Below are 16,816 nucleotides of genomic sequence, written 5' to 3'. Positions count from 1 at the left end.
GGACAAATTCTACTTGGCAATTTTCTCTGTAATTCACTGAATATCCTCTGGGGGACATGCGTTTATACTCCCCAGTGAAAATACACTAAAGTTCATGGATGAATCTTTTCTGTTTCAGACACTCCATGACCTTTCATCACTTTGTCGCTGCTATTAAGGAAATAAAAATCCTCAATATAAACAGCATTCCATCTAACATTTCCTTATCCATTAAATCCTCAAGCTGTGTCTAAGAGGACTCTAGACTTCTTAATTAAAGTTTTTTAAGAACAGTGTAATTTACAAACAGTGCTTGAACCTGTTTAAATGCCCTGCCTGGTGTGGGATCTATAATATTTGAAAGCCATCAGTATTTATTTTGATTGACATATAGGGCTGCTCGTTTATAGCAAAAATCATAATCACAATTATTTTGGTCATAATTGAAATCACGATTATTGATTGATTTAGGAAACATTGTGCATTTATTGAATTTTTTTAATTGAATGCTAACCAAGAGGAAGACAGCAACACTGTGTATGTGTGTAATCCTGAAATTCTACAGCGGTGCTCCCTCAGGAGATGCAGTTATTTAAACCAACGGTGAGGAAAGTATAAATCCAATAATACGTCAGAAGACGGGGACACGGTGAATTTTCCAAGGACGGACCAAGTAAAGCAAGGCTTAACGCACCGGGTTTAGGCATAAATAATATCTTATTTGTAAAACTATGAGGAGAGGAAAAGTCCTCTAGCCGCTAGGCTAATTTCTGCATCATAAAATGCCATAGGCTTAAGCTAATAATGGTGACTAGCAAGTTGTAACAGCTATTACCCCGTCATGTCGGCTTGAACTGAAGTAAACATCATTGCCTGGATGACAGTGAGTTGGGGATTTTAGAGAGGGGCAGGGGGGCCGCTGTAAAGAAAAAGGTGTGCTGGATTTCTAACACAAAACTAGCGAAACAATAACAGCGCACAATAATCGTTTTAATTTGATTAACTTGTTTTTGTAATCGTTGGAAGCCAAAATCGAAATCCGGATTAAATTCCGATTAATTGCACAGCCCTATTGACAGAGTTATTGTGTGTGAGCGCGTGTGTGTGTGAATTACCAGACACAGGCTGGTAGACGACCCTGTAGCCCATGGTGGGTGAAGGTGGAACGTCCCAGCTGATCCTGAAGCGGTTGTACCATTCCTCTGATACCCGCAGGTTCTTGGGAGCTGAAAGAGGAACTGAGGAAAACAGAACAAAAGACAAAAAAAAGATTTTATGTTTCTATTAAAATGTTGCTTAAATTTGGAAAAGAAAAAAAGCTACATTAAATATATGTATGATGCATTTCATCATCATTTACATTTATGTATTCAACAGGACTTAAAAAGATAAGATATTTAAATTTAAAATTAATTTGACCCTTTTTATCATTTTTATGTACCCTTTACTGTTTTAGAGGTAGGTGACATGCTAGGGCTCCATCTGGACTTGAACAAGGGAGAGGGATTAAATAAAATTACAGCGAGAAGACATGTAGACAGACAAAGAAACGGACGATACAGGAAGAGAGAAAAATCAAGAGAAAAGAGATGAGAGCAAGACAGGAGCTGGAAGGCGGAAGACATATCAAATGAAAGAGCAAAAGATGGTCTAAGAAAACTAAATGGTAATGAATAAGATGAGAATCAACTAGAACAATGTTAAATCTAATAAAATCCTTTCCAATAATGTAATTCTTGGCCTGTCGGAATGAATAAAAAAGTGCTTCATTAAAATAAACTGTCATCACAAAGCAGAGAAAGTTCAAGGAGAAGCTGGAAGGACAGAACCCAAGTTGGCAAGTGGAAGATAATGAACGAGAGTCAAAGAAAGAGGAAAGTTTGATAACACTTAATACAAATTCAACAGTCAGCGCATTGAAAAATGTACTTTGCTGTCTTTTTTTTTTTTTGACAGTGTGCAGCTGAATTAGTCTGTCACAAAGATAGTAAATCCAGTTATCACTAGAATGACAACTGGGAGAGGACTTCAGAAAACGGAACTAATGGCAGGATGGTATTAATTTAAAAAGCCGCCTTCTTTGAGGGAATATGTGATTTTTCTACCCATCTCTGGAGTACGCGTGCATTTGTAACCTCTCTGCAGGCAGCTCTGGTCCTCCTGAAACACGATGGAATCAAATCCTCTGAAGATCCCTTTGTTTAATGTGAAACGTGAGACTTTTTTTCCCCCGGGTCCAAATCCCTGAGTGAATCTGCTGGCTGTTTTGTGTTGCCCATGCAAAAGGCTGAAACCCCCCTCCCCCAATCATTCTCCATCATCCCTCTCTGAGTATTCATTCTTCTCAAGGTTTTATGAGCTGAAACCTACAGATCACCGCCTCTTCTGCCTCGTCTTCCCTCTTCACCTTCTATGGTGGTTGTCACCATTAAAAAGCAAATCATCCTCTCTACGTTCAGCCTTACTACCTCCTCTCAGTATCTGCTGCATGTTGAAATCCCCATATATTATACTCTCCTCTTCAGTTGCATTATCCATCTTCACTGTGCCCTCGCTGGTCCTGAGAAAATTACCATCGTCCTCTCAGCACTTTCTGTCATTTCTCACCCGTCAGGAATAACAGTAATAAGATACTGGAGATTTAATTCTTAATTCGGTGCTCACTCACTTTTGAGACTTATCTTCGGCCAGAAACTCGAGAAGAACTCATCACATGATTCTCAGAATTTGTGTGTGTTGTATTATCATCTATCTGCCTGCTAAAAAAATGTTTTCCTTTCCCTCCTTGTCATTTTCAGTCAGTGGTAATCACTTCCATTACAGGTTCAAAACCCCAGATTGTTTCCAGCTGTTTTGTTTTTCCAACACTTCTAAAAATCCGGTCACTCCACCTGTATTCTTGGCCATCTCTGTTTTATTGCCACGTTCCAGACTACTCGGAACTGGAAAATGTTAAGTTGAAATATCCGATTCCTAACCTCAAAGCGTTCCAGGTGCCTGGTGACGCCTGACGCCGAAAGTGAATAAAAAAAACATGGCTGACCGTGACAAACTCTTTGTCAAGTGTACAACCAGTTGCACCCTCAGCACTGTCCTTAGTATTAATTCAAATTATGGCCATTTTAATGAAAAGAAGTACATTATACTTCGTAATGTTTTCAAATATTATGGCTTTTTTTTTTTTTTTTTTTTACAATTTACTGAATAACTTTTAAGATGAGATTCATTAGTGTAACCTGCTACCTAGCAACATATTTCTACATAAATTTACATGCAGAACATGTTTCACTATATGATAGTATTTATGTTTTTAATTAAATACATGCAAATATGCTTTTATGTTTACCATTTACAATGTGCGCTTCCATGGGAGCTGCCATTGTTGTGTGACGTCATTCAGCTGCTACTCGTGAAGTTGGGGAACAGATTTTTTTCTCCGTGTTTCTCTCTGTTCCCTTACTCTGCTTCTTGTCTGTCCTGATTGCCCTTATGTGTCTCAGCTGTGCGCCTGATTAACCTGCCTGCCTGGTTTGTGTTGTTCTGTGTCTGTATTTAAACCCGCAGTTCTGTTGAGTGTTTGTTGCTTCCTCGTCGTATGTTGTGTGTTCTGCCCTCGTTTTTGGATTACCCCGCTCACTTTTGGATTTATGTTGGTTTTGGACTTCTGAACCCATGTAAGCCTGTCTAGTTTGTTTATTAAATCACTAGAACTGCACCCGGCTTGTCGGTGTCTGCATTTGGGTCCAATCGCCTAGTTTTCCTGCCTCTGCACTCTTGATATAGTTTTCACTTTTCTTCATTTTATTTTATTTTAAAGTCTTCATTTCATCATTAAAACCCTTGTCATCACCCTGCCCTTTCTGTCCTACTGTATATCTTTCTCAATGATCATATCGTCTCATTTATTCACATCCCGCCCATTCGTACTTGGCTTTGAAAAATAAACTTTTCTTCCCGAACACCAAAATCTTTTAAACATTTATCTCTGAGGTTTTTATCTCCTCCTCCTTATCTCCTTAATCTGTCTTCCGTCCATCTTCTGATTCCCTTTCATACCCAACTCAGTGATCAACTCGTCCCTCATAATTTAAATGCCCAGTTTACTCTGACTTTTCTGTCATATTATTTGCTTTTGCTTTCCTTCACTGCTAAAACCTCTCTGTACCTCCCTATCCCTCAGTGGATCAGACCCTCAGATTATTTTGACTCTTTTGTGATATTATCTATCATCAGTTTGAGGCTAAAAACCCAATCATCCTCTCTGAATTCGCTGTCATGCCTCCATAAGCGTTACCTCATCCCTCATAGGTTCAAATCCTCAGATTACACTGTCTCCCTTTTGTCACATCATCTATCTTCACTCTAAAAAACCCAATCATCCCCTCTCTCTGCATTCTCGGTCGCACCTCCCTGGGTGATCATCTCATCCCTCACTTGCTTAACAGGAGCCATTCATCATCACCGGGTGACAGAGGCCCCATCATTTAAAAACCGGAGAACATCGTTAACGTCTGCTAATGTGTGTAATTCGCTGCACAGGGAGACAAGATGGGAGGGAGTGGAAAGATGAATGACTTGAATTTAGCGTTTCCCGCTCGCTGAAAGTCGAGTGTTTGTGCTATAATGTACTTGACAGCACAGAAAATCATTAGCCTGTGCTGGTGCTTTCACAGCAGCGTTCAGTCACATTTAACAAAAGCAAAAAAAAAAAGAATGCTTCCGACATATTTCTGTCTTCAGCTCCACAGGAAGGAAAATGGATGTTGAACATTTGAGCTACCTAGACAGGTTGCTATCGCTTTTAACTCCCCCGAAAAGTGACTGAGTTGAATTGAGTGTGATGAGCTGCACAGACGCAGGGGGGTTTAAGTAGAAAGCACCTGAGCAAGTGCTCCTCTTCACGGAGGATGTCTCAGTTTAAATGCACTTACCAGTTAATGGAGGTCCTGCTAAAATGTAGTTTTAGGGGGGGAAGATCGAAGCTATTAGAAAACATTTTCCTTATAATATTAGATATTGCATCAAGTTCTTTTTTCAGTTTCATTTTAAAGGCACAACTCCAATATTCCCAACAGACTCAAATGGATGAGTTTCACAGTCCCAGTACAGCTGAATCAATAAAACATTCAGCATCTCACTTTTTTCAAAATGTATAAAAAAATAATTTAATCTTTAAAGCCCTTTTTTTCTCCAGGGGGTTTAACTTTCTCATAGATCTTTTTAATTTATTTGGACGACTAGAAGGAGTACGCCCCCTCAATCCATCTCCACTTTCCTTTTGGCAACATTCCTGTAACATTTTGTTCAGCAAGCGAGACTTACTAAAGAAGATCTGTGAACAGCTTCTTCCCACAAGCTGTCATCAACACAGCGGCACACCCTCTAACCCCCATCTCAGCACTGTCACCTGAAACCAAGTAACTGTACTGTCGTGCACTAAAAGATACCTTGCTAATACAATAACTAGACTGCACAATGTCACTTTAAATACACCGGAAGAATGGGCTGCTATTATGCGACATGGTGGATGTGGTATGTGTTTTTTAGCCAATATTTCTTAGCTATATTTTTAAATATTTATTTTTGTATTTGTTGTGTAACATTTTTATTATAGATATTGTTTTTATAAACAACTGGCACTTTGGTAAACAGCATTTCATTTTTTATGTATGCAAATACATGAAAAAATGATGAGGATTGAGGAAATGAGGAATCTTGAAGATGAATTGCTAACAAGTTTCTGTTTGTATCAGGGTAATGAAAGTTTAGTTTAAGACAGCTACAGTGGGTGGAATTATTTATTTCATCTCAATCTCACTTTTTAAGTCTTCCTCTTTGGAGCCTGGCAGAGGTTGGGTTTTCATACTCCAGCACAAACACCTGATACATGTAGTTGTGTCCCAAAGCATCGTTATATGTGATGTTGTTTGTCTCAGTCCTAAATATTTTCAAGTCAGGGATGCCACTCCATCTTGTTCTCCAATTTTAAACCAATAAATAGTTTTTGTTGGCCACATGGGGGCAGCAAGTTATAAACACAACATTGACACCTTGGAAGTTGATAAGGCAAACAGTAGCTTATTTATGCATCCAGCAGTTATGAAGCAACATTATAATTATTTTGAAGTCGCGTTTCTGGTCACCAGCCGAATGTTAATCTAATAGTCACTCTCTTTTACCTTTGTTTTTGGTCTCTTCTTACTCCAACTCCTTTAGAGTGAGTTTGAGCTCAACCAGTTTAGGTTTATTCTCACCGCTCTTATAGCGTTGTTTTCCGTTGTTTTGTTTTTAATAGAAAACAAAATCCCTAAAAAGTACCTGTACACAACCTGCTCAACAGCAGACAGACACAGAGACTAGCCGGTGAACATAGTGGAGCATTTAGCAGCTAAAGGAGTTGGTGGAGATTAAAAACAGTTAAAAGAGAGACAATAATGAACTCACATTCACCACCTGACAAAAACACAACTCACAACAAAAGTCAATGATCATGTTGCTCTGTAACCAACCAAGTGTAAACCAACAACTTTTTTGCTAACAAGCTCACCATATCAACTTAAAAGGCGATGATATGTCAGTGTTGTGTTTACAACTTGTTTGCACTGCCCCAAAGTGGCCAAAAAGTGGAAAGTGGCAAATAAAAATCAGTTATTGCAGCTTTAAACCAGGACAGACTGATGATAACGAGGCGGATACATTAATAAACACGGGATCAAAACAAACTGAACATGAATATGACTTACGTGTTCTTCCCATTCGTGACACCATCGGCCCGTCTCCATCAGGGTACACAGGAGTGATGGTAACTTTGTACTCCGTATCTGAAAGCAGAGGCTGCAGAATCAGGCTGTTCTGACCTGTGGGCACCGTCCTCTGTAAGAAGAAACAAATTCAAGCTTAAAATTAGGTTTTAATTACATTTACTAAAAGAAAAAAAAAAAACACAGACACCTAAGCAGTGTTTCCCATTAATTAATGAGACCATGGCGGCCCGCCATAGTTTCAAAATGAACTGAAAAATATTATATATATTATATATATATTTACATCTCATAATATATTACAGACCTCTAACGGTGTGTTTTGTCGGCGCTGCTCCGCGCTTCTGTAAGCTCGCACGCTCGGACACTTTGGCCTCCGACTCCAGACAACAACTTTTCTTACGGTAAGTTAACGGCCTGTTTCTGTCACTCGTTTGTGAGAAGGCGATTAAGCTCGCCGCGCCTACATTTGGAGTGCACACGTATTAAAGCCTTTATGGTACATCCACTGTAACGGACCAGAGTTAGCTGACAGGCAGGTTAGAGACTTTATGAGACTTTAAGTGTTGCAGTATGAGTATGAGTACCTGAAGAGAGGCTGTGAAGTCTTCATGTTACCACATACAACATTATTTATCAAGTTCGGACCACAGACTGTATATAAGGTTCGGACTCTGGTTGGACTTAATGAATTTAGTGTGAGGATACACACAATGCCCGGTTTTCAAAATAAGGTGTCTATACAGCATGAAAATAACATTAAGTGGATTATATTCACAGAAAGTATAAAACATGTGTCCAATAAAAGTAAAAAAAACAACAATAAAATGTTAGGGAAATTACTTATTCTTCTATTCTTTGATTTAGGGTTTTTGGGAAAACATTAAACACATTTGTTGACTTTTGTTGCTGTTTCATCACCATTTATAGCTATACAATGGGTTTATGATCAAATAGTTTATTGGAGCACAACACTGTTTACAAGCGTAACCAAGTTCTTCATAGACAGCCTCTTAATTTTGCACCAAATTAAAGCATTTAACTTTAAAATGTACAAAACTTTCTTACCCAGTGAGAGGGTTCAAGGCCCACCCACCATAGTCTCTTAAAATCCTGTGGGAAACACTGCCTAAGGGACATCACAGGTGGGTGTAGCTCAAAATTCTGGGCCCTATACATAAGCAGTCTCTGGGGGCCCCCTTCCTCTCTTCATCCATGTCTCTCACACTTCTTTTAAAATAGTTTTACAGATCAATCTGTTGTGATTATTATGGTAGTTACTAATGAAATTGTTCATTCCACATTTAAACAAGTAATACTAAGCTGTGAAATGTGCTCAAGTCTCCACAGTTTAAAACTTTTCCCTATGGTTAAACGATGTTTGCTTGGAAAATCACACTTTAGAGTTGGACTGCACATGTAACAGTAATACACTGAAAAAAAACAATAAGATTATACTGTAAATATCATTTAAAATGTGTTGTTGAAATAGGCCAAAAATAACTGCAGCCTACTCGTAAGCATATTTGTAACATTATTTAACCATCTGAAACTGAAAAATAGAACCACAGGCTATATTTTAATTAGACTCTGCTTCACTGATCACTGTGATCTTGAAATGATTCTCCTCAGTTGGCCTCTTTTAAGCCTATGAAAAGCCTGTGAATTCATCTGGCACTAACATTACTATCTTTTGAAGGCAGGTGTGGGCTCAGTTTTTAGGCTAGTGGTAAGAGCTAAAACATAGCTCCAAAGTTGAACTGTCTTTACCGCAAGGTCTGCAATAGAGCAATATCTCAACCCAAAATGATTGCTTGTAATAACTTTAGAAAGCCACTTCATGAGCTCATCTTATCTCATTGACCTGCTGCAGCTCCACTCTCACTGGCTGAAACTGAGGGCAATTTGTTTCATGATGTTCCTTCTAGGGCTGGGGCGATGTGGCCAAAAATGTTATCACGCTATCATGTTTTCACATCATTTGATATTGATAATTATCACGATAAATGTCAAATAAAGTTTAAAGGCTGATTTTTGCTCCTGAGTGAAAACTGAAGAATCCAGATGGTTAGTTAATGTGGTTAAACTTTTCTTTATGGTCAGAATGTGACACTTGATGGATCACTTCACAAATCTGAGGTAGAACATTCAAAACTATTATGATAAAATCTATTTTAACAAATATGATTAGTAAATCTTTTATCAGTCCCTTTTCCTCAACAAAACAAGTATTTTAATAGAAAATTAAGTGCTAATATGTTTGTGATTCAAATGCACTAAACCAAATAATTATTGACGATGTGTTGAACATTTATAATATTGTTAGAGGGAAATTATTTTGCGATAATTATCATTATTGTTTTATTGCTCAGCCCTAGTTCCTTCTTAAACTATTTGTGCTAACCTTTCTTTTGAAAGAAATCAGTCAAAAGCTGTTTTCCCTCAGTTTGCTTTCTTTCACTTTTCTTTCTGTCTTTTCTGTTTTTGGTGCCCCGATTTCTCTTTCTTGGGGAAAGACATGACTTACACTGCACATTGGTGCTGCAGCATCAGCAGTCACTCGGCTGGATTAGCTGCATGTAGAGATTAATCCTAGTGTGCAGGGCGCCTTTTGTTAGGGGTGAGAGGGTTATCAGAGAGCCTCCGCTTTTAAAAAATATTTATTCAACCAATTTAAATGTAGTTATGACACTAATAACTTACATATAACTTACAATAACAAACATTTCATGCCAACTTTTCCAGGGTAGTCAGTCAGTCCCACTTTTCCTCCGGGACTGATTCTTCAATGAACTAAAAAAGCAAATTAAAATTTCACAAGTGCCAAAAACAGTTTTACCCTTTTAATGGAGGGGAGGCGCAGGGAGTTGCTGTGGTGACGCTCTGAGCTTTCAGCTGCGGCAGAGGTTAATTGTGTCCAGGTTTCCTTCTCACCTCTCTGTGGAGTTTGTCTTTTGTTAAAACTGATCCCTTAATGACTCATCTGTCCAGGTGAAGCACTGTTCTCATATTGCAGAAAAACTAATCTGCTTTTATTTTTACCCTGCAGGCTTCTTTTCTTTCTTTATCTCTGCATCCAACTCTTTCTTCTTCTGTTCCTCTGTTACCTTCTGCACCTTTGTTTCCCACGGAATGCTTCTCTCTCTGATGTTCATGAATTTTAATCATTTAATCACTTGCTATTTATCTCTATAAATCAGTATTACAATAAAGCTCTTTTCTTTGTATGGCATATACTGATGTACTCTGTAGAGCTGTAGTTTTATAGATTAGATGGTAGTCTTTGGGAATTGTTGTTGTTTTGTTTTTACATAGTAATATATTTGCAAATTCAATTGAAAAACAGTTTTAAAACCCTAAACTCAATAGAGTGCAGATCTAGGTGTGTCTGGGGGCATGTCGTTGGGAACAAGTAGTGCCGTGCAATCAGTTTGTCTAGCGTGTATGTATGAGAGTAATTAATGAAGAGGAGAAAGTGCTTTTGTATAGTATAGTCCCAGTTATCCTTAAAGAGGTGGTATTATGCCCTTTATCAGGTTCAAAATCCTGTTTAGGGCTTGTACCAGAACAGTTTTACATGGTTTAATAAAAAAAAAAAAACACCATATTTTTTGTCATACTGCACATTGCTGCAGCTCCTCTTTTCACCCTGTGTGTTGAAAGCTTTGTTTTAGCTATGGAGTGATGCATCTTGTCTCTAAATGATGTTTGTCGGGAGTTGCACATGCGCAGTTCCTAGTTAAGGACTACCAGCCAATCAGAAGCAGAGAAGGGCGGGTTCGCGAGAAGCCCGGCTTTTTCCACTGTCACAAAACCTATTACGTGCACAAAAAAGGTAAATAACTCAATAAAGGAGAGAGGAAAATCCTAAAAGCATAAAACCACTTCTTTAAGATGCATAGAATTGTGTAACGAAATTGTAAGCGAGCATCCTGAATTTGCTTAACTTACGATAAATCCAAACTTCTGAACATTCTTCTTTATTTAGAGACGTTATTTATATAGAACATTTTATTATTTATATAGCACATTTTATTATTTATATAGCACATTTTATTATTTATATAGCACATTTTGTTGTGGCACACCACATAAAATAAAACCCCTCCCTACCTCTTCCTCTCCCCTCCCAAACAAAGAATAGTTAAATCTGTCTCAATTGTCTCTCCCGGCTCCGTTACAGTCAAGAGAGCGGTGAACATAAAAAAACCTAGGGAAATTATTCATCTTGTATCGTGCCCTCTGCAGAAGCTGTGGTTCAAGATGAGACCAAACTTTTCAATGGATGCCAGCCAAAGGCTAAACTGTGGGCTGTAACTGACTAGGGTCAGCCTTGTTTTTAGCACAGCCGATTGCTGGAAATGCCTTTGGCACATATCGTACTGATGAAAAGACAGTGGTCTAAGCTTTACAATAGGTTCAGTCAATAAAAATCTGTGAATCACGGCAACCATGAAAGTATGCGAGATTCCAACAGAAAAACCAAACACAGGGATCATGCACTTAGTTGTGTGTTTGCATTTGGCCTACATTCTTACGCTAGGAAGAGATAATAAATTAACCAGACGGCAATTTCTCTTTTGGTAAATACAGCAAATTAATTAATAATATACTTGCCACATTGCAGCTTATTGTCCACGGTGGCCTAAGCAACTGGAGATTAAAGGAAGAGACCCCTCAGTAAGCACTACAGAAACATTTGTACTGTAAGCAAATCATCTCCCAGTATGTATTGCAATATCTCCCAACTGGCTAACTGGGAATCATTTATCAGAAAAATGTCAGTTTTTAACTTGGATGTTCAGAGATTTCGTACATTTGATTGAACAGAGGTTTTTTTGCTGCTACGATACCAGTTTACCAGTGTTAAGTTGTTTTGTTCTGGGTATGAGAAATATTTTGGTATCTTAAAGATACCAAACAGTCTTTTCATTCCTCTGTTTCTCTCCGCCACTGGCTTTGTGTCTCTGTCTGTCTGTCTCTTTGTCTGTAAGACCAGTTTGCATTCTGATCATGTACAGTCTAGCCTGGCTCTATCCACAAACCCCCTTACATCCCCCCAAAATACACTTTCTCAGACGTGTCAGTCAGACAAACACTGCAGGCCTTGACAAATCAATTTCAGCCCAGTCTCATGAAAAAGGCAGCAAGTCACTAAACTGTCACCAAGCACGGTTGGAAGACACCACCCAAAGCCGCACTCCTTTTACTTCACTTTGTAAATGCAAACATGATTTCATAAAGTATTTATAAAATCCAGAAAGCCAATCTAGTTTTGACAGAGGCTCTGTGCTGGCCCAGAATATTAAGTTTGATCAACCTGAGACTCTGCTGGAGCTAAATTGCTTGAAGGCAAACTGCATGGGGAACACAGTGAAGTACACAGGGGACGGGAGTCAATGTAAGGTGACAGTGAGCAATATGACAATACACCTAATGAACTGCACAGAACTGCTGCCCAACAAAAGTTACTCCCAAAAAGGAAAACCAAACTTTAACCCACCAACTAACTGAAACTAACATAAAGAAAACATGGGATAAAACACCTCATAGACCATTTCAGCACCAATTTAAACCATTAAAAAAAGTCCAGGAACACAAGGGATAGGACCCAATTGCAGACAACAGAGGCAGAGCAGGTTCAGATCAGTGATATAACAACAATGTCAACATGGGAAAAGCAGTCCAACACAAGCAAACAAATCCAAAGTCCAGAAGCAGGCAGGGTCCAAGGAAACACAGATGATCAACTAAACACTGGGAAACAAGCACTTGGCAGATGGCTGGAACACAAGTCAGGAGACATCGACAAAATAGCAACCGACAAGGGAAATACACCGACTTATATAAACCAACAGGGAAGCGACTGACAAGACACTGGTGGTAACAACAATCTACAAAAGGACAGGAAGTGAAGGGACAAGGACAAAGACAAAAGGGAAGGGTTTGACAGAATAAAAACGGAAATGCCAATACTATAAAACACCTAAAACCATGTCAACGAGCTTCGCAGTGGGACTCCCTAAAGTGGCCGGACTGTATGAACATCAAACAAGTCACAATGAGTCAACACAAGGCCTCTACTGGTACAAGTGACAACTATTAGGAATGACTGAATGGACACACCTCACAAAATCAACAGGATCAAAGAGCATCAAACACGAGTCAGTGGATGGCCGAGAAACACTAAGGTGGACATTTCCATCTAATTCTGTAGACCATTTTTATACAGAAATGAGGTCAGAACCCCCCCCCCCTCCTATTATCACGTGACTAACTTCCCAAGTACTATGATAAAACCAAGGCAAGTGAGATGCGGTTGAAAGCTAGTAAGTGGACCTTTGAGCTTAGATAATGTTGTTACTCTTACTTCTCCCAACAATCAAGAATGCACTTCAATGTTCAAATAAAAATGTATAACAGTTCAGAGTTGCTCCTATGATATGCTGCTGTTGAGTTTGTACTGTGTTCAGTAGACTGTAATTACGGGCTTTGGCAGTTTTTCTTTCGCACCTCAGACGTTTCTATTTCCAGACAATTGGATGAAACTTCTCAACAATGAATGCGCACACTGGATGAACTTCAACACTTGGATATTATAAATAACCAAAAGTTTAAATTACAAAGATCAAACCTACCATAAAAGATACAATAACAAAAAAAAAGTATGTCTTGAGTGTTGTTAGTGCAAATTCAAGTAGAAACTGGAAGTGAAAATGTTGAATCCATGACATTTTCACATGAATAAATAACAATACTGACTCACATTAAAATAAAGCTTTACTAATTGTTTAGTAAACTATTGGTTTCATGTCTGATTTGTTAATGACACTCAAAATGAACGAATGGAAAAATCACTTTTTCAAGAATGGCAAAAAGACTTAAAGAGGAGTTGTATTCTTTGCCAGACCTGTGTCAGCTGCTGAAAATCTGTGACAGAAGGAAAACCTAAAACTTTTTAATCCTCCTTTGCCTACATTTTTACCTCCTGGAACAACATTTTGTTGCCAAGAAACAATAGCCGAAACTCTGTTTACAAACAGTGGAATTGCACTTGATGCCCGGCAGCTTTGGTTTATTGGACACTGAATGAAACTGTACAGGGAAATAACGAAGCTTCACTGAGTTCAGCATCACAGCTGTCTGTGGACAGATGGCAGCAGAGTCGAGTCGCCCCACAGCTACAGTGTAGATAGTGACAGAGCCATCTGAATGGGCATAACCATTAACTTTTATATTTATGAGCTTGTAGAGAGCTGAGCTCTTGGGAAATTCCAAACTTAGTGTAATAAGTAGTGTGCTCTAAAGCTGTGGTTATCTTTTTTTGATCATTAGAGGGCAGTAGAACTCTAAAACAAGGTGCCAGACACAGCCTTGACTTCTTACCACCTTATAAAGTTCTTCTGGATAACGTTGTAAAAGAACTAAAACTCGTCTCTAACTGTGTCCGTCTGCTGTTTGGTGCTGGGCAGGTTGTACACGGTGGAATAATTAGGGCTTGTTTGATGAATACAGCTGCCTGCTGCTGGAGACTGACACTAAACCAGACAGGAAGTGTGCTGCAAAGTGGCTAGAAAAAGCTGTATAAACCTGCCACATAATTCTATGTGGGGTTGTCACTGCCCTTTAACATTACTTATAGTCAGTAGAGTCACTGCTCATATGATAATATTAATTAATAAGATTTAAAAACAACCCGGTGTCAAGAGTATCTGACACCAGATGAAAGAGCCTCGTGTACCTTTTCTGTCCCCTCTGCTGGACAAAGTCTGTATTTTATAATCTGAACTGCAATAATTTGACTATACAACCACATTTTCAACAATTTCCTTGCACACTGTGTGTCCAAAATTTTTGTGAGTAACATTTACAAGTGACAGGTGCACCATCAGGAGACGTTTTGTCTTCAGTTCAGCCAGCACAGTTGTTTGGCAGGGATTTAAATGGCAACACTGAGTTTTTCTGGTAAATGTGATTTGAGTGTCTAATGAAACAATGTGGAACAGCTGGTTGACACAAATCAGTGTCAATTTTCAGGGATAAAAGCAAGGAAGAAAGAAAAAAATCACTACAAACTATTGTGTGAACTTGGCAATAACAGTATTAATTTTCACTCTCCAAATTGTCTGTTCAGAGGAAAAAGGCAACAAGACTAAAGAGAAAGTTTTGGACTTCGAAGAACCTTAACCACCATGATGATGAAAAATCTTCATTTTTCCCTAAACAGTTCCATCTTAAAAGAACACATTGAATATGTTTAAGTCCACCAAAGAGTTTTTTTCTGACACCAGCATCATTTTTCAATTCATTGCAATGGGAGCGCCGCATTATTACAACATGGTAAAAAAAAACAAAACACCAGCAGCGTGACAAGGCGCTGAGCATCTTTTCCGCTGCGCCTCAAATATGCCGCTAGCACTCCGCGCTGGGTGTTTTCAGAAGAGCAGCTGGCGTTTTCAGCTGGCAAAAAACGCTTTGGTGGACACGGGCCCTAAATTGTTCTGCCCACACTTAAATCTAAGAGAAGATGATTCAGTTAGTGCATCAGTACTTAATGCTCTGGTTTGGATAGATGTTGCATCCTTTTACTGCATCCAAGGTATTTAAAGCCTATAAGAGGGAGTGCAGATGTAGCTCTCAGTGACGGATGGCATGTAATGTTTTACTTCCTCTAGAGAGGTCAAAGGTCGCAAGGAAGCCCAGCGAAGCAACACTTGAGCAGATTGTGGTTGTCTTGTTGTAGATTTGCTTTAAAGATGTTACACACACTATTTCTGTCCATTTTTATTATGCTTTTTTTTAATGCAGTCTTTAATCATGTCTGAAAAGCACTTTGCATGAAATTGCTGCATAAAGTTTGTCACTTAATTAAATTTGAAATGATTTGGTAACAAGGACTGAGCCAACCTGCCATCCACAATTTTGCACAAATTATTAGCAAATTCCTCCAGTGAAGATGAAGCGGGATAACTGCCATCCGGAAAAATCAATCGCATGTAAAGGAGATATTTTTCTGATTTATGTTTTTTATGGCCTCCCTTGGCAGCCACAAACCATGGAGTGAAACTTTCTTTGAACAAAGCAGGAGAGGAAGCCTGCCAGTTTGTTTTTTTTTTTTTCCTCCAGCAGATAGACATCTAAATGGCAGCTATTGAGTGCAGCACTTGGTGATTCATAACCTGACCGGATTGCCAAACAGAGCCCACAGCTGTTCACACTTTGATAAGAGATCTCATTTAACAGGCCACCGGTGCAGGCAGCTGGCGGCCGGTTAGGATGAAAAGGCCGATGTGGGACCTGTGGCCAGAGCCGCCTGCAAGCACACGGCGGCTACCGCTGTGGTGAAGCCACAAACTCACACACACAAACACACACCTGTCAACTCTAAAACACAGGTGTGTATATGTGTGTGTGAGTTTGTGGCTTCACCACAGTGGTAGCCGCCGTGTGCTCGCAGGATAGCAGTTATTTTTTTTGACATTTGTTAACCTGACGTACTGGTCACACTGTTTTATACAGTCTATGGTCACAGTGTGCACACGATGGAGCTATGTAGCAAGAACAAGGATCTAAAAAGGATGCATCTTTAATGTGCATCCACGCCACAGGGGTATTGATTACTGCATACATTTTAAGTAGACAAATAAAGAATAGTCAACAAATTTAACATCAGATGAGGATTCACAAGTTTATGTGCATTTTATCTACTAAATCCCCACACGTGGATTCATTCGCTGCTGAAAATAGTCCGAATATGAACTTTATTGAGTTTCAAGTTTCAAAATAGGTTTGCGGATTGTGGGGCACTTATAGATTAGATTTTTTTTTTATATTTAACTCAGATTTCAATAGAAAAGCAGTTAGTTAGCGTGTGAAATCACTGCATTTGGTAAATGTATATAAAAAAATAAAAATACTACAATGCACTTTACTACTGGAATGAACAGTTGTTCCTCTAAGAAGCTTAATTCTACTAAGACATTTGATTTTAAATAATATTGTTTTAGTGTTTTAATGCATGTGATGACTGCTTTGTGTGACTGAATTGTCTTGTGATCTTGTATACATCTAACTTG

General features: G+C 38.8%; 1 protein-coding gene across 10 annotated transcripts in view; it reads right to left on the bottom strand.

Moving 5' to 3' along the window:
- Positions 1-16,816, bottom strand: part of LOC123976249 (collagen alpha-1(XIV) chain-like) — a 270,666-nt gene that overhangs the window by 179,918 nt on the left and 73,932 nt on the right. For 8 of the 10 annotated variants that reach the window (XM_046058229.1, XM_046058231.1, XM_046058234.1 and 5 more), the window contains one exon: positions 6,723-6,852. In XM_046058229.1, coding sequence (XP_045914185.1) covers positions 6,723-6,852 — 130 coding nt within the window. Of the gene's footprint in view, positions 1-1,094; positions 1,218-6,722; positions 6,853-16,816 lie in introns of all 10 variants that reach the window. The other 2 variants (XM_046058228.1, XM_046058237.1) reach the window with 1 other exon arrangement.

Source organism: Micropterus dolomieu, linkage group LG09, assembly GCF_021292245.1.
Source record: "Micropterus dolomieu isolate WLL.071019.BEF.003 ecotype Adirondacks linkage group LG09, ASM2129224v1, whole genome shotgun sequence".
In the NCBI taxonomy this organism is placed as follows: Eukaryota; Metazoa; Chordata; class Actinopteri; order Centrarchiformes; family Centrarchidae; genus Micropterus; species Micropterus dolomieu.
This window is presented reverse-complemented; position numbering and strand designations above follow the sequence as displayed.